This window comes from Triturus cristatus, chromosome 4_2 (assembly GCF_964204655.1).
Source record: "Triturus cristatus chromosome 4_2, aTriCri1.1, whole genome shotgun sequence".
Lineage (NCBI taxonomy): Eukaryota > Metazoa > Chordata > Amphibia > Caudata > Salamandridae > Triturus > Triturus cristatus.
The window spans coordinates 374,688,541-374,715,864 of record NC_140586.1 but is presented as its reverse complement, the minus strand read 5'-3'; the positions used below and the strand labels follow the sequence as shown (position 1 = coordinate 374,715,864).

The 27,324-nt window shown below is 45.0% G+C and overlaps 1 protein-coding gene across 1 annotated transcript in view; it reads right to left on the bottom strand.

The window, feature by feature from the left end:
* The window catches only part of LOC146833914 (potassium channel subfamily T member 2), a 1,568,236-nt gene that overhangs the window by 6,985 nt on the left and 1,533,927 nt on the right, over positions 1–27,324 (bottom strand). The window contains exon 27 of the mRNA XM_085599924.1: positions 25,476–25,776. Within this exon, the coding sequence (XP_085456050.1) occupies positions 25,476–25,776 (301 nt within the window). The remainder of the gene's footprint in view (positions 1–25,475; positions 25,777–27,324) is intronic.

Sequence of the window (27,324 nt, the reverse complement as noted above, 5' to 3'; positions counted from 1 at the left end):
AAGAGATGAAGCGCTGGTACGACCAGAATGCCACTCTGGTCGAGTTCCAGCCGGGCCAACAAGTATGGGTCATGGCTCCCGTGAAGCCAGGCACCCTCCAGGACAGGTGGACCGGGCCCTACAAAGTGATTGAGCGGAAGAGTCAAGTCACATACTTGGTGGACGTCCAGTCGCCTCGGGATCCCCTCCGGGTCCTTCACGTGAACCGCCTCAAGCCTCACTTCGTGCGGACAGAACTGAGCCTCCTGCTGGCCACCGATGACGGGGCCGAAGATGAGTCCGATCCCCTCCCGGACCTCCTGTGTGTCAAGGAGCAGGATGGCTCCGTGGAGGGAGTGAACCTCTCCCCAGCTCTCACTGCCCAGCAACAAGAGGACTGCCGCCAGCTACTAGGACAATTTGCCGACCTCTTCTCCCTGATCCCCCGAGTCATCGACTGGTGTGTCCATGACGTGGACACCGGGGACAGCCCGCCGGTGAGACACCGCGCATACCGGGTCCCAGACCGGGTCCGGTCCTGCATTCAAGCTGAAGTCTCAAAGATGTTGACCATGGGGGTGATCGAGCCATCTGACAGTCCCTGGGCCAGCCCAGTGGTCCTGGTCCCGAAGGCAGCGGCCCCCGGTGTCGCCCCCGAGCTCCGGTTCTGTGTGGACTACCGGGGGCTCAATGACGTCACCCGAGCCGATGCCCACCCCATTCCCCGAGCCGACGAGCTCATTGACCGACTCGGGGCAGCACGATTCCTCAGCACCTTCGACCTCACCTGCGGATACTGGCAGATTGCGCTCACCGAGGGGGCCAAGGAGCGGTCCGCCTTCTCCACCCCAGATGGGCATTACCGCTTCCGCGTAATGCCCTTCGGAATGAAAAATGCCCCAGCCACCTTCCAGCGACTGGTGAATAGAGTCCTGGCCGGGCTAGAACAGTTCAGCGCGGCCTATCTGGACGACATCGCCGTTTTCAGTTCCGGATGGAGTGAGCACCTCCAGCACGTCTGGAGGGTGCTAACCGCCCTGCGCCAGGCAGGCCTCACAGTAAAAGCCAGCAAGTGCCAAATTGGGCAAGGATCAGTAGTCTACCTGGGGCACCAGGTCGGGAGTGGCCAGGTCGCCCCTCTACAGCCAAAGATCGACGCCATCGTGGCCTGGGAACCCCCCACCACCCAAACGGAGGTCCGAGCCTTTCTGGGCCTCACTGGCTACTACCGAAGATTCATCAAGGGGTATGGCAGCCTTGTCGGCCCCCTCACAGAACTCACATCCAAAAAACAGCCAAAGAAGGTTCAGTGGACGACCGCCTGCCAAGAGGCGTTCGATGCCCTAAAGAAGGCCATGTGCACGGCCCCCGTCCTCCAGGCTCCCGACTACTCCAAGGAGTTTGTAGTCCAAACCGATGCCTCCGAGCATGGCATTGGGGCCGTCCTGTCCCAGATGAATGACCATGGCCTAGACCAGCCCGTCGCCTTCCTCAGCCGGCGGCTGTTGCCCAGAGAACAGCGATGGAGCACCATTGAGCGCGAAGCCTTTGCCGTGGTCTGGGCACTCAAGAAACTACGCCCTTACCTGTTCGGCACCCATTTCAAAGTCCAAACCGACCATCGGCCCTTGCGATGGCTCATGCAGATGCGGGGAGAAAACCCCAAGCTACTGCGGTGGTCAATCTCCCTCCAGGGGATGGATTTCACCGTGGAACACCGCCCTGGGACTGACCACGCCAACGCCGATGGCCTCTCCCGGTTCTTCCGCCTCAGCGAAGAGAACCCCCCAAGATGATGGGCAGTTCTCTCCGGCTTTCAGCTGGGGGGGACGCGTGTTGGACCCGGCCTCGTAACATGGCTTTACTGGTCCCCACACCACCTAACCTGGTACCGGCAGCCCCAATCCCCCGGCCTAACCCGATCCTTTCCATCAGAACACACGCACCCGACCCGGACATCCTCGTCCATGGCCTCTCTCCCTTCGGCCACCCCGGGTCCGCGTGCCCACTTCATGCACCAAGATGGCCGCCCGGCCCCAGCGCGACCCGGGCCTAGAGGCGCCACTCCGGCTGGAGGACATCGCGCTTCCAGGGGATGAGAGAGGGAGGAGCAGTTTCTATCGTACCTCTGAACTCCCCTGGGACGATGGGTTTCGATCGGCCCTCCGGCCTCCCTGAGGGCTGGCTCCACGCCTGCTGGGTGTCTGGGGCTCCTCCCGACCCGGCCCTGAAAAGATCACAAGACAATGGCAGGAAACCCCGACAAGCGGCCCCCAGGTGACAAGACCCCTGCCTGCACAGACTCCGGACATCAAAGAGGGGTCGACCTATAACAAGGGGTGCTCTGGGACTGTCCGGCAGATTCGACGCTGGAACAACGAGAGCCTGCTGACGCGGTCGCGGCTCCTGGAACTTAGAACCACCTGAGCCCTGCTGAGTGACTCGCGGCTCCCTGAAGATCGTAAGACCTACCAACCGTACCTGAGCCCTGCTGAGTGACTCACGGCTCCCTGAAGATCGTAAGACCTCCGAACCGTACCTGAGCCCTGCTGAGTGACTCGCGGCTCCCTGAAGATCGTAAGACCTCCGAACTGTACCTGAGCCCTGCTGAGTGACTCGCGGCTCCCTGAAGATCGTAAGACCTCCGAACTTGTACCTGAGCCCGCTGAGTGACTCGCGGCTTCCACAGACTCCACCGGTCTCGCCGGACCCCACGACAACCAGCCTACCCCCCAGCTCGAGGATTGTGAGCTGTGCGCCGGGTACACCCTTGCCTTGAGCCTTTTTGCCAGAGACTGTCCCGCTACCCCCTATCCCTTCCGAGACTCATTGAGCCCGCGCTCTCCTTGTACATATTTGCAGTGCTAACCTGTTTGATAAAGATTGGGTCTTAAGAACGCACGGTGTGGTGTTTCTGTGTCGTGTGGTGCCAGAAGTACGATCCTCGATACGAGATTTCTCCTCCTGAGGAGTCTCCCGCCAGTGCCTGGCTACGATACTTTGAGGGTGGGTCTCAGGGTAGTCTGGACCGCCTTTCCGGGCTCCTCTGAGGTCGCCGTCTAACATTCGCCTTTCCTGACTAGAATACTGATTAAACAATGGAAAACAGTAAAGCTGTGCAGTGTACTTTGGGGAAGTCATGGTGATGATGAAACCCATATTACTCAGGAACCCATTAAATATGTTCCGTAGTTCACTGGCACCAGTGAAATATGGACTATACACCACTGCATGTTGTGCACTTGATCATGGAATACATACAAACATATATGCTTCTCCTGCATTGTTCTCTTAACACTAGTCCCTGATTACAATTTGAATGTTCCAGTTTTTTTTTAGCTTTGATGAAAAGGTTACCAAATGAACCATGTGGCAATGGTGATATGTATGATGCATAACTAGTAACTGTGTAATATGATCCTAGATTGTCATCAAGAGGATCTGGCAACATCCTAGTCTAAAAGGCCAAAGGCCAACTGGTTTGTAAATGTCAATAGAACCACAGATGAATGAATGATTGAATGAATTAATTACGTTATTTTTAGAGCACAACAGCTACTCAAAGGAGTGTTGCAGCACAATACCCAGACCGAAGTAAACGTCTCCTAACAAATTATCGAGCCGCAAATAGACATGTTTTGAGAACCTTCATAATTGCATTCTCATTGTTGATGGAGTCCCACAAGGGTCGGCACTATCGCCGCTTCTGTTTAACATCTATCTCAGACCTTTGGTGGGGGCCCTGGCCCTCATGGACTGCCAGGTGTTCAACTATGCCGGCGACACGCAACTAATCCTGCAAATTGACAACACCCCACAAGCCTACGCACGCGTACAAAATATCCTTCGATACGTGGTCAACTGGATGATAGCAAACTCACTTTAGGTTAACCCAGACAAAACAGAGGTCTTATCTGTCACCACAAGAAGCAACCCGTGGACCGACCTCTTTTGGCCTCAGGAGCTGGAAGTCACTCCGACTCCAGCCCCAGTCGCAAAAAGCCTTGGCATTAGAATGGACAACAAACTTACACTGTCCAACCATGTGTCCTCTGTGGTTGAGACCTGCATAGGCCTGTTGAGACAGCTGAGGAAATTATCTCCCCTTCTCTCATTCCCCACCATGCGGACGGTGGTGACCTCGCTGATTATGTCCCGCCTAGGTTATAGCAATGTGCTATATATTGGATTACAGGAAAAGCTGCTAGGCAAGCTGCAAGTTGCAATGAATGATGCAGCCAGGTTGATCTTCAATCTCCCCAGATGGGCACGGGCCACTTCTCTGTTGCAACAGCTTCATTGGCTCCCCATCAAACAGCGAGCCATATTCAAGGGCCTCTGCATCGCCCACAAGGCCCTTCACGGACAGGCCCCAGGATACATCAAGGAGCGCCTAGGGAGATACGTCCCCGGTCGTACCCTCCGGTCATCCGAGGGAGGCCGTTTGGCCTGGCCACGGTTCATCAATACGCCCAAAGGGGGTTTCGACCCCCTTCTCTGTCCTGATCCCGCAGATGTGGAACAAGTTACCAGGATACCTCCGGTTAGAAAAAGCCCTCCTTCCCTTTAGGAAAAAACTGAAAACCTTCCTCTTTACAGAGGCTTGGACATACGGAGGAAATTGACTCTGGCTAACAATCACTCATCTGGGGAAGCCATAGCCACTCTCTCTGAGCGCTTAGAGACCTGTAGGTATTAGGCGCTCTATAAATCTCTAATTACCATTAACATTGACATAGCTTCAGTAGGATGACGTCCCATTCTCTGATTGCAAGCACCAAGAAGGAACGATCACCCAACGGAAGAACTTAGTATAGGCATGAAAGATCTAAGCGCCCTGCCTGGTTGGTAGTGAACAACCCTGTCAGAAAGATATTTCATACGCAACTTAGAAAGCAACATGGATCAAGAAAAGGGCCTTAAACAATATCAATTTCTTTACTGGCATCCAGTGTAGATCTTTAAGTGAAACACTGAGACCTGTTTTGGAATATCCAAGGTATGTCAGGCTACGGTGCTTTGGACAATTTGTAACTGGCTGATCAGTTTATCGGGTAGGCCAAGATAGAGAACATAGGCATAGTCCAGCCTTAAGGTAATCAAGGCATGGGCCACCATTTTGTATGTCGCTGAAGGAAGATCTTAGCATTTTATTAGAGATCGAAGAAGAGCAACACAGGCCACCACAGAAAGAGCTTGCTGCCGAAACGACAGCATATCATCAAACATGATGCCCAGATTTCTTGCCACTGCAGCAGGCGATGTGAGGGTTGGGGTTAAGTAGCTCATCAGGCCAAAAGTTCTTGAAGCAATTTTCTTTAGATTGGCTGAAAAGAAGGATTTCAGGTATATGCAAATAGCATTGGAGATGGAGTTCATTCATCTATTCAACAGTTTTACAGGGCTCCAGAGTAGTGACCTTTGCAGAATCAATGGTAAGAATCAGCAGTTTGTCTTCCACTTAAGAGATTACCTGAAAGCCACAATACTCAACCACCGAGGCTAAGGGTGCCATATGCTAAACAATGTAGAGCTTAGAGAAGAGTCATGTGGCACCCCTAAGTAGTGCTATTTGGTGGATGAGGCGAAAGGTACAAACTACACCGCCTGTACTCTGTCTTCTAAAAGAGACTTAGATCAGTTCAAAGCAGCATGCCCTCTGTCCAAATATTTTAAACTCTGCAGATGGTTGGAGTGTGACATTGTATTGAACGCTGCTTGTAATTCCCAAAGAATCAGGGCAATGTTCTTACATTGGTTTAGCAAGACCGTGATAGCATCCAACAGTTTCGGTAAAACTAACTTGGTCCTGTGTTGGTTTCTGAAACTAGACTGGGCAGGGTGTAGCAGATTGTTATTTCCAGGTATGCAGAGAGTTGTGTGTTAATTGGTTTTTCTAGAATTTTAGTGACTGTTGGCAGCAATAAATAAGTTTAAAATTAACCAAACCGATGGCAATATAGGAACATATGCAAACACAAAGTTTCAGCGCTCCGTCCATCATCTCCTTGTGTTTGCTTTGTTTGCCTTAAGTTGGCAGGGTATGCGCAGACGTGGGTCCCTTGTGTCAGGAATCATGAGCCTCTGTGCCTTCCCAGCGCGATGTAGGGGAGGAAGACTTCATATCCCATGGAGCCATCTGCTGGAGGCTCACGGGATATAAACAGAGGACGCACAAGAATTTCCATGCGCAATTGTATTGTCGGAGTTGGAGGGTGATTTCCGGTCGTTTGGAGGGACAGAGGGCACCTGGACGCTGAGCTAGTCTCGTGGATGAGAACGTTCCTCAGCACCTTCGTGTTTTTTTTTTCTCCCTGAGGTAGGGAAGGAGAGAAGCAGAAGAGGAGCGGTCTGCTCTTTGAAACCATTCAAGGTTTCATTTCTCTGGAAACGTCGGAGCCCCGGTGGGGGGTTCTTTGTACCAGAACAAGACAGCCTTGGAGGGCTGTTCGCTGCGGATAATATTTACTTTTGCAGCTTCGTTTCATGCGCGGTGTCCCAGAAAAGGAAGCGGTCCTTGATCATAGTAAAGAGCAGGCTGCTCTTTTTCCAAACACTTCACGGCTTCCTATAGAGTGATGAGGGCCATAAATATCCACTTTAGGCTCTAGTGGAATTCCCAAACTGATTACAAGATTGGAGACATTTTAATTCTTCTCAGCACATTCCTTGTTTTTTTAATTTGCTTTGGATACAACCCCCCATTTGCATATATCATTTGTTATCTTTTGATCTGAACTCACGTGGGAGTTTTCTATCCCTTATGTTGGATCAACGTTCATTGTGAGCATGAAGACTGGGAAGAAATACGAAACTCTGAATGTTTACTAGGACTATTCCTTGTTCCCAAGAAGTTTCCTTACAAGACTTTCCTAGCCAATTTGTGTTCTACATGTCGATGTTCTGTTATATGTTGTGTGAGGTATGTTTGAATAGGGATTAGTCTTGTTACTATCTTTATTGGTGTTGTGAATGTGAGCAGGAAGGATGAGTGTAAATCTTTCTATTTTTGTGGTTACAGGTTTCAGCAGGCAATCAGGTGTTTAAGATCTTGACTTGTGAGGCGGAATACCAGGAAGCAGGGTCTGCCTGGTATCCTAAGGTATATACAGAAGTACAAGCGAGACTTACCTGAGAGTAGCATTTGTGCTCAGAGTTAATGTGTGTTCTTTGTTCTTGCAGATGTCAAACTCCCTGCTGTTCCCTTCCCAATACCCTTTCCCTCACCTGCTATCCCTTCGCTCTGTGTTTGATTATTCTCAGAGTCGGGGCAAACAGGAGGTGAACTTTGTGCAGCATTCCGATTCTGAAGAGATTTTGTTTGGGTATACGACACCTTGCTCACTTTGCTACTGCCAAGGTAGCCTGGCTGATGAGGGGTGTTACCCTGAAACCAGTCCCAGGATGCTTGTTTCCAGTCCAGGGAATGCCTGGCATGGCAGTTTGGGCTAGACTGTTCCCATGAGGCACAGGGTCAAGACTGATTTGCATATGGCTGGGTCTGAATATGGGTGGCAAAGTGAGCTAAAGAACGATGATGGATTCAAACCAGATCTATGACTAGGGGTGAGTGTCTGAAAAGTTTCAGCGCTACGTCCATCATCTCCTTGTGTTTTCTTTGTTCACCCTAAGTTGGGAGGGTATGCCCAGACGTGGGTCCCTTTCTCATTTTGCCACTGGATTCAAGCTAGCCTGGCTGATCAGGGGTGTTACCCTGAAACCAGTCCCAGGATGCTTGTTTCCGGTCCAGGGAATGCCTGGCATGGCAGTTCGGGATAGATTGTTCCCATGAGGCATAGGGCCAAGACAGATTTGCATATGGCTATGTCTGAACTGGGGTGACGAAGTGAACTAAAGAACGATGATGGATTCAACCCAGATCTGTGACTGTGGGTGAGTGTTTGAAAAGACCTCCAAAGTCCCTTTTCCGAAAGCCTTTCCATTGCAGTGAGACTACCATGAAAAAGCTTTGGGGAATGGTCATCGTAATCCCTATTGTGGTACCTGTTCAGGCACCGCCTTCATTGAAGGGATTACTGTCCGACTGTCACCCCGATGGGCTCCTTGAGCCTATTGGAAGTGACAGTCTTTTCCCCCCTCCTGCTGCAATCCTACCGCTGATATTAAAATGAAAGTTGCCCCGGATGTCGGACGGACGGCCATCGACAGCTTGTCGGTGGCTGTCCGCCCAACATCCTAATGAGGCCGAGAGTGAGGAACCTAGGAGAGCTTAATCAGAGATCTGTGAATTGTGGTCCCTTGATGGTGAGTGTCCTATTTGAATAACATTTGTAAGTGTTTAATATCATTTTTAAATATAGTTGCCTATAACATACTTTTGAACCCCTTTACACTTAATGATTCATTTTATTTTATTTTAATCTTTTTTTATTGGTGGGTCATTGGCTTTGTGTGGAAGTAAGGTGAAAAGGTTTTTCAAATATTTATTTTAGATGTTTATAAATAATTTATTTGATACAGTTTGAATGATAAATTATTTTATTATATAAATCATTTAATTATTTTAAGTATTGATTAAATTATTTAATATATTATAACCTGGATGATTTAGGCCTTCATTATGATGTAGGGCGGACATGACATCCAGGGCAATGGTCCAACCGCTGGCTTAAGATACCGGCGATCGTAGTGCAGCGGGCTGGAGGGAAGAATGCCCCCTACAGCAGGCTCAAGGAGCTCATCGTGGAGGAAGTCAGACAGCAATCCCTCCAATGGAGGCGGTTCCTGAACAGGCACCGCCGTAGGGATTACGATGTCCATTTCCCACAGTAGTCTCACTGCCATGGAAAGGCTTTCGGATAGCAGGGCCCCTGTCCCCCACTGGCCACCGCTATGTGGCCAGGGGGGCACATGTGGTGCCCCCCGAAGCATCCATGTACCATGTGGCAGGCACCACTTGGTGCCTGGCATACGATGCATGGATGTTTGCAAACATGCCTTTCTCTATTGCGGCTTGTGATGCAGCCCTTTTCCCGGCCACAGCCCAAGCCGCAATAGAAAACTGCGTGCATATTTACAAGCCCTATCGCCACAGGAACATCACTTTTAGTTATGTGGCTATGGTGTTATGGGCTTTACCTTATTTACAAGGCGGTGTAAAGTCACTTAACGTGGCTTAATGCCGCCTTGTATTTAAGGCACCCTTTCACACTATACTTAACGTGAAAGGGGTGGGCAATGGGTGTTGCAGTGGGCATTCCACCACAACCTCCATTGATTTTGATGCTGTCCCTTATTTACAAGGGTAGTGTAAATAGGAGGCAGTGCCAAAATTAAGATCAGGGAAAACCTGGTCTCAACAGGGCAAAACGTGGAGAAATGCTTTATTTCTCCTCGTTTTTGCTGTTTCTGTGTGTGTTGCATGGTGCTGCACACACAAAAACAGCAAAACACATAACACATATGTGCAGGAAGGGACAACTTCCTGCACATAAACAATCATTAAAAAAATAACGATTTGCAACTTCTATGTGTACTGTACAATGCAGCAAACATAGAAATTACACATCACCATTCTGGATTGTTTATGTGCAGGAAGGGACATCTTCCTGCACATGAAAATTGCATTTTCCTGTTGCAATTTTATTTTCTAAATATGTATATATATTCTATAATTTAAAAAATATTTAATACTAATATTTGCTGTAATGCAATTTCAAGTTCATGTATATCTATATTTAGTTAGTTGTGATTTAAAACAAAAAAATATTTAGAATTTGTAATAACTTTCCCTTACCATTGCTCAAGATAGTATTGAATAGTAAATTTGACCTCTCTAAATGTCAACATTTTTCTAAAGTTCTTTAGATCATAGTAATAATGATATCTATTTATAGTGATTTTTTTTTGTTTGAATAGAGTAACAATGGTCTATTTATATGTATTTTTCTATTTTGTATTGCTTTGGAGTTAGAATCTTAATAGTTTTTTATCTGAGCAAAGGTTGTATAGATTTTTTTATCAACATCTGTAGTGTATTATAGTTTTTTGTGTGTAATATATATTTTTTTTAATTTTGTCTTTATTTGTTTTATTTTTTATGATATATGTTTGTGACTTAATTTCAAAAGATAATTTAGTGCTAATGTTTTTTTGTCATTGTATACCCTCTGATTGAGTAATGATATTTTTATTGATGCATTTTTTAAAAATTAAATAATTTTATCATATATGTTTATTTTTTTAATATTTAAAGATGTTGTGATTTAGTTAGTTTTAATTTATAATAGTATTTTTACTTTATTATATATGTTTAATTAATACATGCATTTGTTTACATATGTTTGTCTTTTTTTAATTCATTTTACAGTCCTATATTTTATTTAAATTATTTATATTTTTAAAAGCTAATATATTTTAAGTAATTTAAATTCTATATACTTTCCTGTATAATGACAATATTTTGCCCCACAACCATTTTTATGTCAATATTTTTATGCTTGATCTAGTAAGTAGGTAAAGTAGATATTTACGCCCTTAATATTTTTTGGCAATATTTAGCATTGCTATTTTTGTGTTGACGATAATATGTCATAGAAGTCTGTGAATGAAAGGACGTATTTCATCTAGTTGCACAATAACTAACACAGATATTTGTTAGGCAAAAAATTACTGCATAATAGATTTTATGGTACAATGTAGTAACACTATTTCTGTTTGTGATCATTTTGCAGAATTCTATTTGAGTTTTGTGAAGAAAGTGCAAACTTCCCTACATTTAAATACTTTTTTACACTACATTAATTGTCCTACCAGTCTGGTATGTACATGGTCTGTCTGTGCCGCAATGTTGCAACAGTTGGCTTTGTTTTTGCCAAACATCAAATGGCATGAAACTTGATAATGATTTATAATGTACACCCGAAATTCAAGCACATATTACTGTCAAGTTACTTTAATGACAGTGTCTGATCACTGGGTACTTTATTGTACCATGGCAGCCTTGCAGGTGGGTGAGGGAAAGAATGTTTATTTTATAGATGTTTTTCAAATCACGAAAGAAAAATTTTATGTTTTCAGTGGACTGCTTCCTTCCTTGCGCAGCAGCGCCTGGTAGTGCAGTGAAGATTTCTATCTATATACGTACAATGCTAAGTTAGCACAACCGCGTTAAATGTTAGAAAGCCATCTTGCCGCTTTTGCACGCGACACTGTAGTCACATGTTATTAAGTGAGAAATGCTTGCTCGACTTTGCTTCACATGAGAACTGTCTGTTGTTCACATCGTTAACAGTGAGCAGCGACCTTGGTCTGTACATTGTGTAAAGAAACAGTCTGGGTCGCTAGACGGTGCATGTTGTTGGGTTCAGGTTGATCGGCCCACTGTTTAGCCATAACACACACGCAGCTGCAAATACCTGAAAGTCGGGTGGTTTTAATATTGCAGTGTTGCATGTTTTTCATTACATTCGGAAGAAGAGCTTTCCCAGGAGCAGAGTCTACCTGATCCTGTGATGTGATCTCACTGAGCTGATCTTTACGGTATGGGGTTCCCCATTCAAGCCTAGAGACCTTTTATTAGTCTAATAATAATAATATTAGTTTACTAGCGAAAGGAAGGTGGCTGATATCCACTGTCATTTTATTATGATTACTCCTTTCATTTTCTATGGTATTGTAACTATGCTGATGGTTTTGATCTTAATCATTTGTCTGCTTATGTTAGCCAAAGTACTGCATCTTAGGACACGAGGTTTATAAAATAAACTCTGTTTATTCTGTTGTGGACTGATATGAGAATAATTACGAACAGGTATTTCTGATTCCCACCATTCCTGAGAATACCCCAAGTCGCTTGTTCTGGGTCGTCTATACATTGGGACCGCCAAGATAATACTCGGATAATGAATGGGACACTGATGCTGGTCGGATAAGGGGTTCTGGGTTCTGAGGTGAGTTTTTTGTACACCACAATTCACTGAGGTCCTGGTTTCCTGTGCATAGTTCTGTGCATAAGCAGAATCCCTGCAACATGGCAGACCTAACGTTTGGTCTATTGATTTGAAACGCCTTAGTAGTGCTTATATTAGTCCCCAACATCCTCACTCTGGTTTCCGGTTGACGGAAGTGACGGTCTAACCTACCTGTGTTTCGACTAATAGGTTCTTTCAAGCTTGATCATTAAAAAGGTTATTTTTACTGAACCCCAGTGCTACTGTTGATATCGTTGATACTCTTTAGTGTGTCCTTATGGTGGTTGATATAGCTGCGCATAGCCATGCTCCTCTACACCGTCATTTGACGCAGTATGGGGTGCTAATGATGAGGTTGGCTGTTATCTTTGTGGTGAGCGCTGATGCGTCCTACCCGTATGAGTTGTTTTACTCTTGGGTGACTTTTCCGGCAGTGGATGATGATGATACGTTTCACACCTATACTGCCACACAGCTACCGGCGGTCTATACCCCATATAGGACACAAAAAATTCCAATCTCTGCTTGGCAGCATACAATTTGGTTTAATGGCGCCCTTCCCCATGCGGTTCCACCGGCGAGAATGGGCCCGTTGTCTATTGCGGGGGCCACATGGCCGGTGCTAGCCGGATTCACGCCTCATCCCCGCTATCTCGTGGTCGCGGTGGCCGAGATGCGCGTGCTCCACACTGCCCTTATTACAGTACATAGGGCTTTAGTGCAGTACGTGTCACGCAATGTGCAGGTGGGGGCACCTGCTGTTGCGGGACAACCAACGGACCACCATGCGGTGGTTATTAGTCCTGTCATGGTTAATTCGGTAGTCGGCAAGTGCCCCCAGAGTAAGGATGAATTTCCTTACTGGCTTGCTGAGAAATTTGACCAACTGGAGGTGGTTTTTCCACATACCACTCCAGTGGAGAAACACAGGATACTCACCATTAGTTTGCCCAAAGATCTGGTCCCAGATATGGCCGATTGCACAAACTGGGGCAAGGTCTTTGCTGCGACCTACTCGAAGTGCTACGGCACTCCGTCTATGTCTGTACTGCCCTCCGCGATTAAGCGTGTTCAAGAGAATCACGGTGCGGAGGCTGCTATTGAATTGGGAATGAGGCTTGTCGACAGCTTCGATGTGGTATGTTCCATGGTAATGGGCAACCTCAAAGGCGATGCCATGCAGTTCCAGGTAGCTAATATGCTGGACTTCGTGGATGAACTCGACAAGCCCAAAGAGTTCGCTAAAATAATTGCGAAAGCCTACAGGACCGTGGGTCGTAGTGCTTTGGGTGTAAAACCCGCCGTGATAATTCCTGATATAGTACAGCAGACTAAGGTGAGCTCGTCGACTAAAGACGAACGCCCCAATTTTCCTAAACAAAGTTGGCGAGCAAAGAAACAGGGGAAGCAGCAACAGAAACAGGGGTCTCGTCCTGCCTCGCCCGTGCAGTCTAGTAGTGAACGCACATATGACCTGCGCGATCGATCTCGTATTAAGTCACCTGATAGATTTCAGGTTTCTGAACAACGCTCTCCTCGTTCTTCACAGGAAACATCAGCTTCACACTCCGGTGGCGGAGACCGTGGGAAAGGAAGGGGTGCCCAGAGTCGTGAGCAACCCCGTCAGACTGACGGCAAAGGCAAGCAGGACGAGTCTGCACGTCAAAGGCCCCCGTTTCAGAAGAAGAAAGTTGCTGCGCTAACAGCGAGGTATGCCACAGATGGTGCGGACGCAGCTTCTGAACCTGACATGGGCACTAACGCTGCTCAACAGCGCGGCGGAAGTTACAGTAGTGCGGCAAGCACTGCGTCCATATCTGGTGGCGACAGCAACTGATACATTCATAACTGTAGAAACTGCTGACACTAGAGTGGCTCCCCCTGACAGACTATATAATATAGTCCTTCAAATTGAAGGTGACATACAGCGCAAGATTAAAGGGATTTTTTTGGATAATCTGACCTCTTCATATGATATTCTGTTAGCGGAGGCTGATTGGCCCCCGGCTTTCGTTTTAGATGCTCCTAGAGGGGAGGAGGTGATCCTCCCGTCCTTTGCGCACACGGTGCCGAAGGACCAAGCCAAAAAGTTGGCCGAGGAGTGGGCACAGGTGCTTGATTTAAAACCACACTTGACATTTCCAACGGCTTTTATAGCCATAACCTGTCCTCTCTTAGTAGTGAATGGACAGCGTTTACCTCGGGCAGAAAGCAAAAACATTTCAAAAGATTACCGATAGGCTATAAGAACAGCCCTGGTGTCTTTGCCGCTCGAGTAGTCTCTCTGTTAGAGAGCATTGACCCTGATGCGTTCTCGTATGTGGATGATATTTATCTCACACATGACGAGTTGTCGCTACATCTGCGTCGCGTTGATCGCATCATTTTTATGTTTGCAAACTTCGGTTACAAATTCAACTTTGCGAAGTCTCACATTGCGGAATATACAGTGTTGTTCTTGGGATACGAACTTAACAATGAAGGTCGAGGATTGGCTCCGCACTTCCTAGAGAAATGTGCATGCCTACGTGTGCTGGAGTGAGGTTTTCCCTAAGAATCGTATACCTCCTCCATTTTATCGTGTTAAAATTAAAACGAATAACTGATTAATATTAATAGTATTAATGGTTTGCTGTGTTTGAATAATCAACCTTACTAATTAGAAAATACACGTGGGAATCGCATTTGGATGGCCTGATTGATACGTAAATTAATTTTCGTATGCATATTAATATGAGATTTAGAATTTGCATGTTATATGTTGCCTTTGTGATGTAATTTGTGAATCGTGCTTTAAAATTGTGAGTATAAACCGCAATGCGTCTTGCTTCTGTTAGATAAATACACACACATAAAGGGTTTAGAAAGGGAATAACATTTTAATAGTCATTTCCATGTATTAATTGCGTTTTGTGTCTCTTTGCTTAAGTTGACCTTTTCGGAGTGGCCACAAAATGGCTGCTATTCCTATTTTGACGGACAGACGAGATACAGAAGTCACTGAGTGAAGTGCGCCTGCGCTAAAAGATGAGCAACAATAACCTCGTCCTGACCCCAGGCAGACTGTACTCGTGAAGGTCGCACCGGGAGGAGTGCCAATCCTCAGACAATGGACATCCATAAACTAAGAACTGTTATAATTGATGACACCATGGATACAAACCCGTATGGGAATCAACCTGCCCTGGATGGACTAAGAAACTGTTACAAATTATTAATAAATTGAGAACTACATCTAATGAAACATTGAACGCATGAGAACTAGGAAGAATGATCCTGGTTCCACCAATCAGATTTGCTCTAAAAGATGTATTGTAACATTTTGTTGTCGATTTTACTATAAAAGAAGTAGACTAGAGAGGGTCTAGAGAGTCTTCTATTGCGTTTTACCAGTTTTCCTGACGTTATGCTGACGGAGAGGACGGTGACACTGCTGGACAGCTGTTTGCAAGAGACTCTGACGGACTGATCAGATGCCTAATTAATTACAAACTGATTGATCGATTTATGGGCATAGAGACGAAAGATCTGAATTTGACATAGAGGACGTCATTTAGCCAGATTAGGTAAATATGCGAATCAAATTATTGAATGCTTTATGATTTTTCTTATGCTTTATTTTAGATAAACATTACAATTCATTATAAGAACTGTGTCGGGTTATTATTTAGAAGTGTATTGATGTATATTCTTTTGATGAATTGAGTGTCGCTCTACCCAGAAACTAAGCTGATCCATGGCCTATCCATGGGAGGAAACCTGCTGGATTAAAAGTAGCAAGACCCTGGTGAGGTAGGGAGGAATAGGTGAACTTGTTACTCATCAGGGAATTGTGAAAAATTCTCCTCCCATTTCCAGCGCATGGAGTAGAAAAGGGATTCCTCTCTCTAGGACCATTGATCTAAAGTAGAATGAATGATTGGTGTTATGTGCTCCACCAGTGAATGAATGAATGAATGTTGGTTGTTGGAAAAGGATCTGTGGTCTGTTGACGTAGAGAGGGGATTTTTGGTATTCAGCGCTGGAGCACGTGCTCCCACGACACTGAAGAAATTACAATCTCTGCTAGGTTTTCTGAATTTCGGTCGAACGTACATTCCTGATTATGCCCAGCGTATCAAGCCGCTTAATGCCTTGGTACAACCTACTTTTTCCAAATCATGCTGGCTGTCAGAACATTCAGCTATATTGCAATCATTGCAAGCTGATCTGCTAGCTTCAAAATACTTACTGACGCGTGATAACCACACTAACCTGGTCATAAGAATTGTGCCAGGCGCAGTGGGTTTCACATACTTAACGTTCAATGAGGGCGACACCGTCCCCTTTGCCTACAAATCACACTTGTACACTTCGGCTGAACTGCGATTTTCCGCTGTCGAGAAAGTTCTGACAGCAGTACAGATGGCGATTCTGAAAGAGCGAGCGCTATCGCAAGGTAAACGCATGTTGGTGGTAACACCGTATCCTGCCCTTGAGGCGGTGACAAAAGCAAGTGTACCTAATTCTAAAGCTTTGCATCCAAGGTGGATACAATGGGCCACTTCCTTGACATCGCCTGACGTCACATATATCTTTGACACGGCACTTCAGACTCAGGAGTTTTTGCAGTATGAATTCGTTCATTCAGCTCCTCTGTCTTTGCGCCCGCTCGAGGATTACCATTGTGTCATTTACACTGACGGTTCTGCGCAACCGGCTACTGGATCAAAGCATGCCTATTCAGCGGCCTGCGCAATTGTTGTCGGTACTTTCGTAAATGGTGAATTCCAATCCGATGTCGTGCATACGCAGTCATTGGGTGATTGTACCGCTCAGTTGGCGGAGCTTCGTGCTCTGGTGCTTGCACTGGAGATTGCTGATCCTCGGGTCACTACTCTTATAGTGAGTGACTCATTTTATTGTGTCCAATCATACAACGACAATCTACATTTTTGGTCTCGGAATGACTACCATGATTCCAAAGGTAGCACAATTAAGCATAAAACGCTTTGGGTTCGAGTGGCAGAACTTCAAGAACATCTGCCCCTCGTGAATGTTATTCACACTCTTGGTCACCAACGAGTTGGTGTCCATGCTGTCGGCAACAGACTGGCTGACGAGGCAGCAAATACAGCAGTGGCGACATACTTAGTGGCAGCAGTTACAAGATCCAAAAGTAAGATCGATGATGACATTTTGGCAGCTATTGCTGCTACAGAGAAGGGAGCAAAATATCCAAGAGGCTTCCCTTCTCGTTACCATTCTCGATTAAGTCCCGATAACATCCCATTAGTGAGGATTAACGACGTTGGTGACAGATTGATTCCCAATGCGGACTGCAGACCATCTTTGATATTGGCAGCTCACGAGGGCATGTCGTCCGCGCATGCCGGCATTGCAGCTACTGTATCTCTGTTACAACAACGTTACTGGTGGTGCGGTTTATATAAACAAGCTCGCGCTTATGTTCTTAATTGTGATATTTGCCAGCAGATAAAACCTTCATCTGCAGCGTGCCCACCACAAACTCAGTTGTACATATCTAATAAACCACTGGGTTGTGTTTATTTAGATAATTGCGGTCCATTTACCTCTGATACTGCGTACAAATACATCTTGGTTGCAGTGGATTCGTGCACACGTTTTCTGTGGGTGTGGCCATAAAGGAGTGCTGATGCCCGTACTGTCATCAAGGATTTCCGTGTCTTTGTTGGAAGTTTTGCATGTGGTACCTTTCATTCTGATCAGGGCCCTGCGTTCGCCTCTAAGGCGTACAAAGAAGCCATGAGAACTTTGGGGGTCCAAGTCAAATTTTCGTCTCCATACCGACCTGAGGGTAATAGTGTGGTGGAGCGAATGAACCGTGACTTAAAGCCAGGGTTTTAGGTACTGGCCGGAACTGGCTAGCCCACTTGTATGACGTGCAACGTGCACTTAATAATCTCCCTAGAAGGTCTCTGGGTGGGCGGACCCCATAAATGGTGCTCTTTGGCATACGAATGTTTGTCACGGACCTTGATGGTCTAGACATGGCAGCATCGGCCACACCCTTTGACGTAGATGATCACTGAGCTGTATTGCAGAATCTTCAAGAAGCCAGAGACAGTCTAGCGAAGGAACACGTACCCTCCACATCTGATGCTGCGCTTCAGATTCCGGTAGTCGGCTGGCTACCTCGAGTTGGTGATCTGGTCTGTGTGAAGGTGGAGAACAAGGAGTTCGGCCCCTCTTATCGTGCACCAGTTCCGGTGCTTGGAGTACAGGGTACACGTACAGTCATTTTACCTCAACTTCCTGGTCGAAAGGATAACAGGTACATCTCTATTGACAATGTCAAGCTACAGCGAGTGGCCGATTCTTCTTAGTATGACACCGGCAGTTTCTTGCCCTTCGATGCTGAGAAATTCTGTTGTGGCCCCAGCTTCTAACACCTTGCCTGATGTTGCCGTCGAGATGCATACAATTACTGGTCCTTTATTGCCACCGACACCTGGTGGTCTACCTGAAGATAATGAGTATGCTTATCCTGCGGATGTTCCATTGCCTATTTTACAATCCATCACAGTTACCCAGTCACGATATTCTTTTGACACTAACTCAATGACTTCCATTGCCCCGTCCAAAGTTTCGATTTTTGTGACCTGGTTCAAAAGACATTTTTTAATTCCCCCCTGGACTTACATTTGGCTGGTGCTCATATGTATTTTTTTGTTTATGTCCGTTGGCTTTGTGGAAGTGTTTTTTAAACTTATTAATGGACGCTACCTGAAAGAACGGTCTACAGTTCGTTAAAAATTGATGGAACTTTGGCCCCCCACTCCTCATCACATATCATGAAAAGGGACCAGACTTTTGTGAACATTACTGCCTGGCCTGTACGTGATGGGATCTCTTGGGATGCTGTGAAATTTCAAATTCATGGCCCCACTGAAGTGATTAATGTGACAAATGTATTTCGTGTTTCTATGGGTGATGTAGTCAAACAAAACATACACTCAGATGATTGGGATGTACAAGCAATAGAAGCACTGTTTTCTGATTTGAAATATTATGCTGCATTTGATGCTGAAGATTTGTATTTAGATACTGCTAATTATGATGAGCAATACTGCTATCAACATTATGGCACGCATTTCCTACACAAAGCAAATACGTTTAGAAATTTTGTAAATTATACACAATGGGAACACTGTCCCGCCCCTAGGCTGGGCAGTTCCACCACATTAGTAGACAAATTCACATATTTTTCTGGATTCAGTGTGTCTGATCCGGCCTCCTTTTATTTTAAGGTTGCGGCAGAGTCTGCTTCAAAAGTTAGACTGACACACACCAAATTGTTGTATTCCAAGTCCTTTATGGATGAATTGGCAATTGGAGGCTATGATCTGTGGAAAGCTACTATTGATCTTAAATCGGTTTGGGGTTCTAAACCGTGGCAGGTACAGGGAACAGAAGCTTTGCATCGTGCCTGCCTCATCCCGAACCACATGTTATTTTTGAATTTGTCAATTTTTCAGACAACCTGTTTTGGATTGCCTACTTCTAAAAAATTAAATTCTACCTCCACTCCGGATCTGGGTGCTTATCCTAATTGGGATAATCATACGGATCTGTCCCTTGCTACATTGCAGTCATATGTTTCCAACACCTCCTTCAATATTTCTGAAATAAATCCAGAAGGGTGGTTAGTGTGGCAGACGAGCTCAGATTCCTGTCAACATCGGTTTCTGGATTTAACAACGGGGTATACAAAAGTTCGTGCAGACCCCCGTTTTGAATCTTCTCACACTGTAACTACCTACTCAGTAGGGAAGTTATGCCAATCTTGGCTGCAACATTCCACCTTAGCATCTGTTAGACTTCCTTTATCCAAGTTGAACGACAAAATAGATTTGAATGATTTTGTTAAGGGTCCTGCGGTTGGCAGGCCAAAAAGATGGGTATATGCTATTTACAACGAAGTTTGGAAACTGTCACAGATTGAGGCAGCATCCAGGTTACGTGCTATTGACCAAGCAAATATGGAAAAAGTATTGGCTGTCATAGATAATAGTATTAACAACCTGTCTTCCAGAATTTATACCTTAGATAATATTGTTTCCTCTGTGGTAGACATTGTGCAGGATGATTTGTCTGTAGTGTATCATGGTCAGAATCAATTGCGTTCTATTATGCAGTTTGCGTGGACTTTGCAAACGTTAAAGGCTGGGAAAGTCCCATGGGATTACATGAATACCTCATCTTTGTTCCTCCCTTTTAACTTAACTGCGAAACAACAGTTCATGTCCATGAAAGATGCTACATACTCATTGCTGTACATTGAAAAGTTAGAACCTTTACCTTTCTCTGTTGCCGAATTAAACTCCGCTGTGTGGCTTATCCACGGGTTGATCACATTACCGTTCCCCCTGTTTAAGTTCAGTTTGTGCATGAAACATTATGCCCTTGGCAGACATGAAAAACTTGGTTCTGCCTTCCTGCACGAAGTTTGGTCAATCCCATTCACGTATAGATGTGTGAGGGACGGAAAAGAGGTTTACTTAAAAGGTGAAGAGTGCTCTTCCACTCCAGATCACTCTATAGTGTGTAGGCACATTCAATTGCATGGTGCATGTAATGTGCACGCTCCCAATTTAGCGTGCATCCTGAAAGGGATCCTGGTGCCAGTTATAACACCGTCTTTTACGCTGCTTGCTAACGGTAGTTATTTGCTATTAAATAATGAAGCTTGCTGTGGGATATTAGTGGGAATTCCCTACATAGTGACTGTATCACAGAGAGTAGTTTGCTGTAATAACGTCCTTTTCCCACCCCCGCATGGACGGCTCGATGTATCCATCTGGCCTTCCATTCCAACCTTGAAAGCAGAGTTCAACAAGATGAGCAGAATAAGGGCTCTATTGTCTCAAAAAGAAGTCGCGTTGACTTCATCCCGGGAAACATTTGTCCTTCATGTAGCAAATACGCGCACAGAGGTGCAAGCGCTTTTGAATACTGATCTCCCACTTCATTTTGGGGCTCTGATTCAGACTATCTTTAATGTCTCGTCAACAAGTGGCTTGGCTCATTTTTTTAAAATTGTGGGCTCCGGCCTCGTGACCTCCTTTCAAACTATTTTTGGTGTGATCCCGGCATTTTTTCATTCTATTTTTTCCAGCGTCTTCGGAGGTCTCCCTTTGCTTCTCGCCCTCGTGGCTGGGGTGCTTTTTTTGATCTGCATACTACGCTATGGATGCACTACTTGCGTCACACAACAGCATGCCCCGGCTGCTCCATCTGCGTGACCGGATGTTTGAATACTACGGCACTTTACCACTGGCAACTTTGAGCATAGCCTATGGATTGTCCTTCCGGTTTGCCTACTTTACCTGTGTACAGCCTGTCTTTCATTGCCTAGATTGTCCATTCCAATGGGCTCTGGATTTGTGCCTGTCGAACTCGGTGTCTCCTGCCCTGGATTATGATCGGCTAATGAGCCCCTTAGTGGCTCATGAGTTGGACTGTTCTGGCGTCAGGATTATGGCCTGTGGAGCAGCACATGGAGTCCTAGGGAATTGGGACATCGGAACGGCTGCGGCTGAAGCTGAATTCTTACAGAGGAGTTATCTCGAAGAACACGCCAGTTGTCCTCGAATGGTGCTGGAGGTTCCGGTTGTCGGGGAACACGTGTGTTCCTTCCCCTTGTTGAACTGGATGGCCGCTAATTTTGCAGAACGTTCCAATGATTTCCTCTTGGAAGCTTTTGCAACTTATTGTGCTTATACCTTGATGGATTGACTTTCTTCCCCTTTAGGTTCATTGTACATCCGTCAATGATATATATTCTTTTTTTCCCCTTCACATGGTTTTTTCCAATGCGTTTTAATTTTTTTCTTTTTTTTCTCTTCAAACTTTTCACTTACCTTATATGGACTTACAATTCATGCACTTGGTTCTGTTCTATCAAACTTGAACTCTGCATTCTTACAAGTGCGCCCCTACTGGTTAGTGGTCCGATCAAGGGGGGGTGTAGTGAAGATTGCTATCTATATACGTACAATGCTAAGTTAGCACAACCGCGTTAGATGTTAGAAAGCCATCTTGCCGCTTTTGCTGCTTTTGCACGCGACACTGTAGTCACATGTTATTAAGTGAGAAATGCTTGCTCGACTTTGCTTCACATGAGAACTGTCTGTTGTTCACATCGCTAACAGTGAGCAGCGACCTTGGTCTGTACATTGTGTAAAGAAACAGTCTGGGTCGCTAGACGGTGCATGTTGTTGGGTTCAGGTTGATCGGCCCACTATTTAGCCATAACACACACGTAGCTGCAAATACCTGAAAGTCAGGTGCTTTTAATATTGCAGTGTTGCATGTTTTTCATTACATTCGGAAGAAGAGCTTTCTCAGGAGCAGAGTCTATCGGATCCTGTGATGTGATCTCACTGAGCTGATCTTTACGGTATGGGGTTCCCCATTCAAGCCTAGAGACCTTTTATTAGTCTAATAATAATAATATTAGTTTACTAGCGAAAGGAAGGTGGCTGATATCCACTGTCATTTTATTATGATTACTCCTTTCATTTTCTATGGTATTGTAACTATGCTGATGGTTTTGATCTTAATCATTCGTCTGCTTATGTTAGCCAAAGTACTGCATCTTAGGACACGAGGTTTATAAAATAAAGTCTTTAAACTTTACCGTGTCTCTGTTTATTCTGTTGTGGACTGATATGAGAATAATTACGAACAGGTATTTCTGATTCCCACCATTCCTGAGAATACCCTAAGTCGCTTGTTCTGGGTTGTCTATACATTGGGATCGCCAAGATAATACTCGGATAACGAATGGGACACTGATGCTGGTCGGATAAGGGGTACTGGGTTCTGAGGTGAGTTTTTGGTACACCACAATTCACTGAGGTCCTGGTTTCCTGTGCATAGTTCTGCGCATAAGCAGAATCCCTGCAACAGTATCTGCTGCCTCCGAGCTCCCTCCTGCTGGTCCTTCTGACCCTCTGGTCGGTGGTTTGAGGCCCTCCTCCACCTGCAGGCACATGCCTGCACCTCATCACTGGTGGTCTAGTGGTAGAACGTCAATGCTCTGCTGCTGGGCTGTCCTCTGTCTCTCTTTTTCTACTTTGTTCTGCCTTTTAATTCCTTTTCTATCTCTTTTGCCTTTTTTCCTCCTTTTGCTTTTTGCTGCTCATGCTCCTGCTGCTGCAATCCCTGCAGTCCCACCCCCTTCCAGTAACACTTTCCTGATCCAGTGTTCCCGCCTCCAAGCTGTCCAGCCCCTGCACACTACTTAATGGCAGCCAATAACCTTTCAGTACCCTTCTCCCTTCCTTGCGCAGCTCCGTCTGGTAGCTGCTGCCCCAAGCTCCCTGCTGTTGATCCTTCTGACCCTTAGGTCAGTGGTCCGAGGCCCTCCTCCACCCGCAGGCACCCACCTGTGCCTCCTCCCTTGGGGTCTAGTGGTAGAGTGTCACTGCTCTGCTGCTGGGTTACCCTCTGTCTTATTTTTCTGCTTTGTTTCTGCCTTTTCTGCATTTTTAATTCCTTTTCTGTCCCTTTTACCTTTTTTCCTCCTTTAGCTTTTTGCCACTCTTGCCCCTGCTGATGTGATCCACCGCAATCCTGCTCCCTCCAGTGACACTTACCAGCTCCCCCTGTTTGCCTCCTCCCAGCTGTCCAGCCCCCCACACAATATTTAAAGGTGGCTGCTGTGAAGAAGGCACAAAAGACAAGCCCGTCTGTGCCTGTCCGCGCCTGCACAGCACCCAGCGACATGAACCCTGTTTCTCGGTATGACGCTAGCACCCTCCTTGCCCTCAACACAGGAAGTCATGCCACCTGCCACCTCGCATCACTGCAGGATACTCAGGGACTTTTCTCCCACCCCTGCACTCCAGCTTCTTTTGCCACCCGGCTGACAAACAACGCACCTGACCGGCTCAGCTGCATCCACCTCAATACCACTCCCTCCACTAAGTATTTTGTGAACTGACTACTTGTACATAGGTCGGTTTGCAAAATTACACCGCTCGGAAACTAAGATTGCATTTGAAAAAAGCTGATGCACAATTTGACTGAGAGCAGAATCTCATTACATAGGATCACAATGTAAAACAGAGATGATTTGGCGTATGATCTAGGTACAGATAATCTAGGAGATGCAGTTATACTATGGAATTTGATCTGTGTACTGTAGTGATAAAGACCTGAGCCTCTAATTGTACACTTGCTCAGAATAGCATGTTTTAATGGGCCGATGTATATCCATAGGGGCATAGACAACTTTTTAGGAATATGGGAGTAAGGTCATCAAGTATACTCTCATACCCAAACAACACCAGCAGCAAACCAACATAACTCCAATACAACAGAAAATTAACCCAGCAGCATATTTCTACAACGTAACTCTAAAACAGCACAAAATCACGCAATGTAATGTCACAGAAAAACACAATTGAACAGTACCTCACCACAAAAATGTTTCGTAACAATACTACCTAACATCATAGCTTAACTACGCACCGCAACAGAACAACTCAAACACAACAGCGCAACACTAGGGGTGGGTGAAACGGGCCTAATTTTGTCTAGTGTAATTTCTCATAATCACCACAAATTACTTGTAATTATACATAATAATTTGAGAAGTGTAATCTAGCATTTAGTGTTATTTTCATAATGCAAAATGCATCATAGTCTCCAAAATGGGACCATGGACATATTTTGTGATAAGAAAATAGCACTTGCTACAAGATGCAAACAGCAGAAGCCTGCAGCCACTTGCTTGCTCTTAGTTCGGTGTACCTGTGCTCCTGAGGTGGAATTTTTTAATCAAATTGCTTTTAACTAGATATGCTGATGCAATTTTTGTAATTTGGCATCACAACAATAATACGTAATTACCGAAATGACCTTGATTACCCTGACGTAATTAACATTTAACCAGGCCTATGCAACAAAGCAGTACAAGAGCATAACAGTACAGCAAAATAACAACAGTACAACAAAAGCCCGCAACAGATCTGAGCAAGATCACAACCTAACACAATGCCACAAAATGCAAGCACCAAAACGGAACAAAACAGCAGGATACAGCAGAATATCACATAACATCACAAGATCACAGCAATACCAATACAGTAACACTACTTAACAACCAAACCAGAACAGATAGCAACATAACAAAGCCATAAAGTAACTGAACAACAAAACACACATTACAAAAAAGACAGCACAACAAAATATCTAAATCAAGCAACAACACTCCAACAAGACAGCATACATAAGTGCTAAAAAGCAACAAATGGAAACTAAATAAACCAAAGATAATAAACAAATGTTTCATTTATGATTTGATATAAATAGCAAGACATACATAATAGCATACACTCCCGATATTTCATTAATTCCTTATTAAATGTTGCATCTTGAATATTGTGATAGAGGTCAAAGAGAAGAGAATGTCTTCTCATAAAGAGAAAATTCAGAACTGTCTTTAAAAACATAAATTTACTTTGAAATACATGATTCATTTTTACAGTTTACTTTACCCATTTTAAAAACTTGAATGCCATAAAAACATACCATATCCAGTTGTGGAAAGGCCTAAGTGTTTCATTCTGTTTTTGACAAGCTCTGCTAGCTCTTGCCTCTCTGATCTCCTGCACACATTCATTCGCTGCTGGCTTATCCGTTCTGCTGTTTTACTAAAGTGCTTTGGCATCTTCCTACTAAGTCGTCGTGCCCACTGCATGCTCTTCCTCCTCAGTAGTGGGTGATCCGATTGGTCACTGGAGGTTGAGTTCCGATGATTGTTTCGACAGCCAGGCTGTTCTTTGGTTTCTTTGGTATCTTCCCATTCATCTACACTGATGGAAATTTGAGACTAGAAATAAAAAATGAAGTAATTAGTGATTAAGGGTTGTACTTGCCATACATACTATGAAATGTGACTAAATAGATATATCTACACATTCTCTCTGTTCATGATGCCAAACACCAAGTAGTAGCCTCATGGAATCTGCAAGTGTATTATCATTTATAAGTGACTGGAATATGTCCAGCAAGAACAATAAAGGAAATGCCCTTGCCTTTCAGCGACTCTCTGAGTACCAACCCTGACACAAGACAACCAGGATAAAAACTGCTGAATACAACAGAAACTGGACTACGATCTCATGATCCAGCCATACCAATCATCCACCCATACTGGTAGACATCAGCCTTCACCTATCCTGCCCAAAGGCATGGTTACAATGTAGCAGACCTCAGAACACAGGACACTACACCATCTGAGTCTTCATGATGAATTTTGAGTAGGGTCCAGCAGTTGACTCGTGTTACTCACTAATTTCAAATTTATATGTGCCTGTCTCTGTAGCTATAATGCTGGGGGAACTCCACAGAGTAAAGATGGCTTAACATCTCTCTAGGCCTACCTGATCACTCTCGCTATTCACTAAACCCAAATGTACAATGGCCTGAACACATATAATCTCTTTAATCATAATGAGTGACTACAGCATAAAATGTCAGTTGGAGAGGAAGGAAGAGAACGTATAATGACCTATGGGAGAGGGCATGAAGGAAAGTCATAGAAAAAATTAATAGATCCTTTCAAGAAACATGGAAGCAAGCAGAATGTTATCTAGAGGAAGAATAGTAATTTATTTAGGTGGAAGAAAATATGTGTATTTGAAAGGAAACTCCAGACACAGTAGTAAAAACTAGCACTTTATTCACCTGTCAGCTCCAGTGCCGCACAGCAACTGTCAACAGAACCCCAAGAAGAACCCACACCAAGTTCCATGCAGGGAACTCTCAGAACCTACAAATCTGCACTATTGTGAGCCGCCCACGGCGCAGCACATATCCCAACACACCCCTCTTCCTTCACAAAATGAAATATAAAAAATAACAGTATAAAAAGGAATTAACATAATGGAAAATAACATGAATTTAAGGATACACAGAGCAGAAATACAAAATACATGTAAATAGGTATGTAGAACTCAACACAAGATTCTAGTTAATACATGACATAATCCTTAAACTTCACTGGACTCAATCTTACTCTACATGAAACCTTCTATTGGAACACTGGTTGTTACACTCATAGTCAGTTTTTACCCCCATTATGCCACCTACATACCCTGCTTTGGATTCTGGCACCACTGAGACAAAAACATTTGTATTATGTTTTACCATTTTCTGACACTACTATCTGCTCTTTCACTTCTTTCACATGAATAGGTGCAGAAACGTGACAAACCCTTGCAACAAAAACAGGTCTCTATCACCCAGTCTCCAATCTGAATTGCAAAGGCTCTGTGTCAATCATACACAGTACTATATTTCTTCTGTACCAGAGTTCTTACGTCCACCACCGCTGCTATGTTGACCGAATCAACAGGTTTTACTGGGCATCCATTCT